General features: G+C 54.5%; 1 protein-coding gene across 1 annotated transcript; it reads left to right on the top strand.

Moving 5' to 3' along the window:
• Positions 1–275: 275 nt before the first annotated feature.
• On the top strand, positions 276–374 carry LOC104515850 (trypsin I-P1-like; the record flags this gene model as incomplete). Its single annotated transcript, XM_010159978.1, has 1 exon — positions 276–374. A coding segment is annotated over one exon (99 nt), but the record flags the coding sequence as incomplete, so codon positions are not given.
• Positions 375–378: the final 4 nt, after the last annotated feature.

Genomic DNA, 378 nt, shown 5'->3' with positions numbered 1-378 from the left:
AATGTGACTCATGTCAACAGAGGGGTCAGCTCTCTGAGAACAGGATCAAGAGCTGGGACCGTGGCTCTGAAAGTGCTACACGAGAGCTCCACACTCTTCCAGCAATGGTCAGGGGGGTGGGTGGCCACTGGTGTCCAATCCACCCACCACAACCAGACCTGCACCTGAGGAGAGGATGCTTTTCCCCAGGCCCAGGTTTCCTGCAGCCTCTTCTTCTCCGGTCTCCCAAATGAACCTGGACACGTCATCAACCACCTCTCCCCATTTTCTTGCAGATCTCTTTCCAGACACCTTGCAGTGCCTGAAGGCTCCTGTACTGTCCTCAAGCGAGTGCAGCAAAGCCTACCCGGGCCAAATTACCAAGAACATGATATGTGT

Source organism: Eurypyga helias, unplaced genomic scaffold, assembly GCF_000690775.1.
Source record: "Eurypyga helias isolate BGI_N326 unplaced genomic scaffold, ASM69077v1 C15105062, whole genome shotgun sequence".
NCBI classification, from domain to species: Eukaryota; Metazoa; Chordata; class Aves; order Eurypygiformes; family Eurypygidae; genus Eurypyga; species Eurypyga helias.
This window is presented reverse-complemented; position numbering and strand designations above follow the sequence as displayed.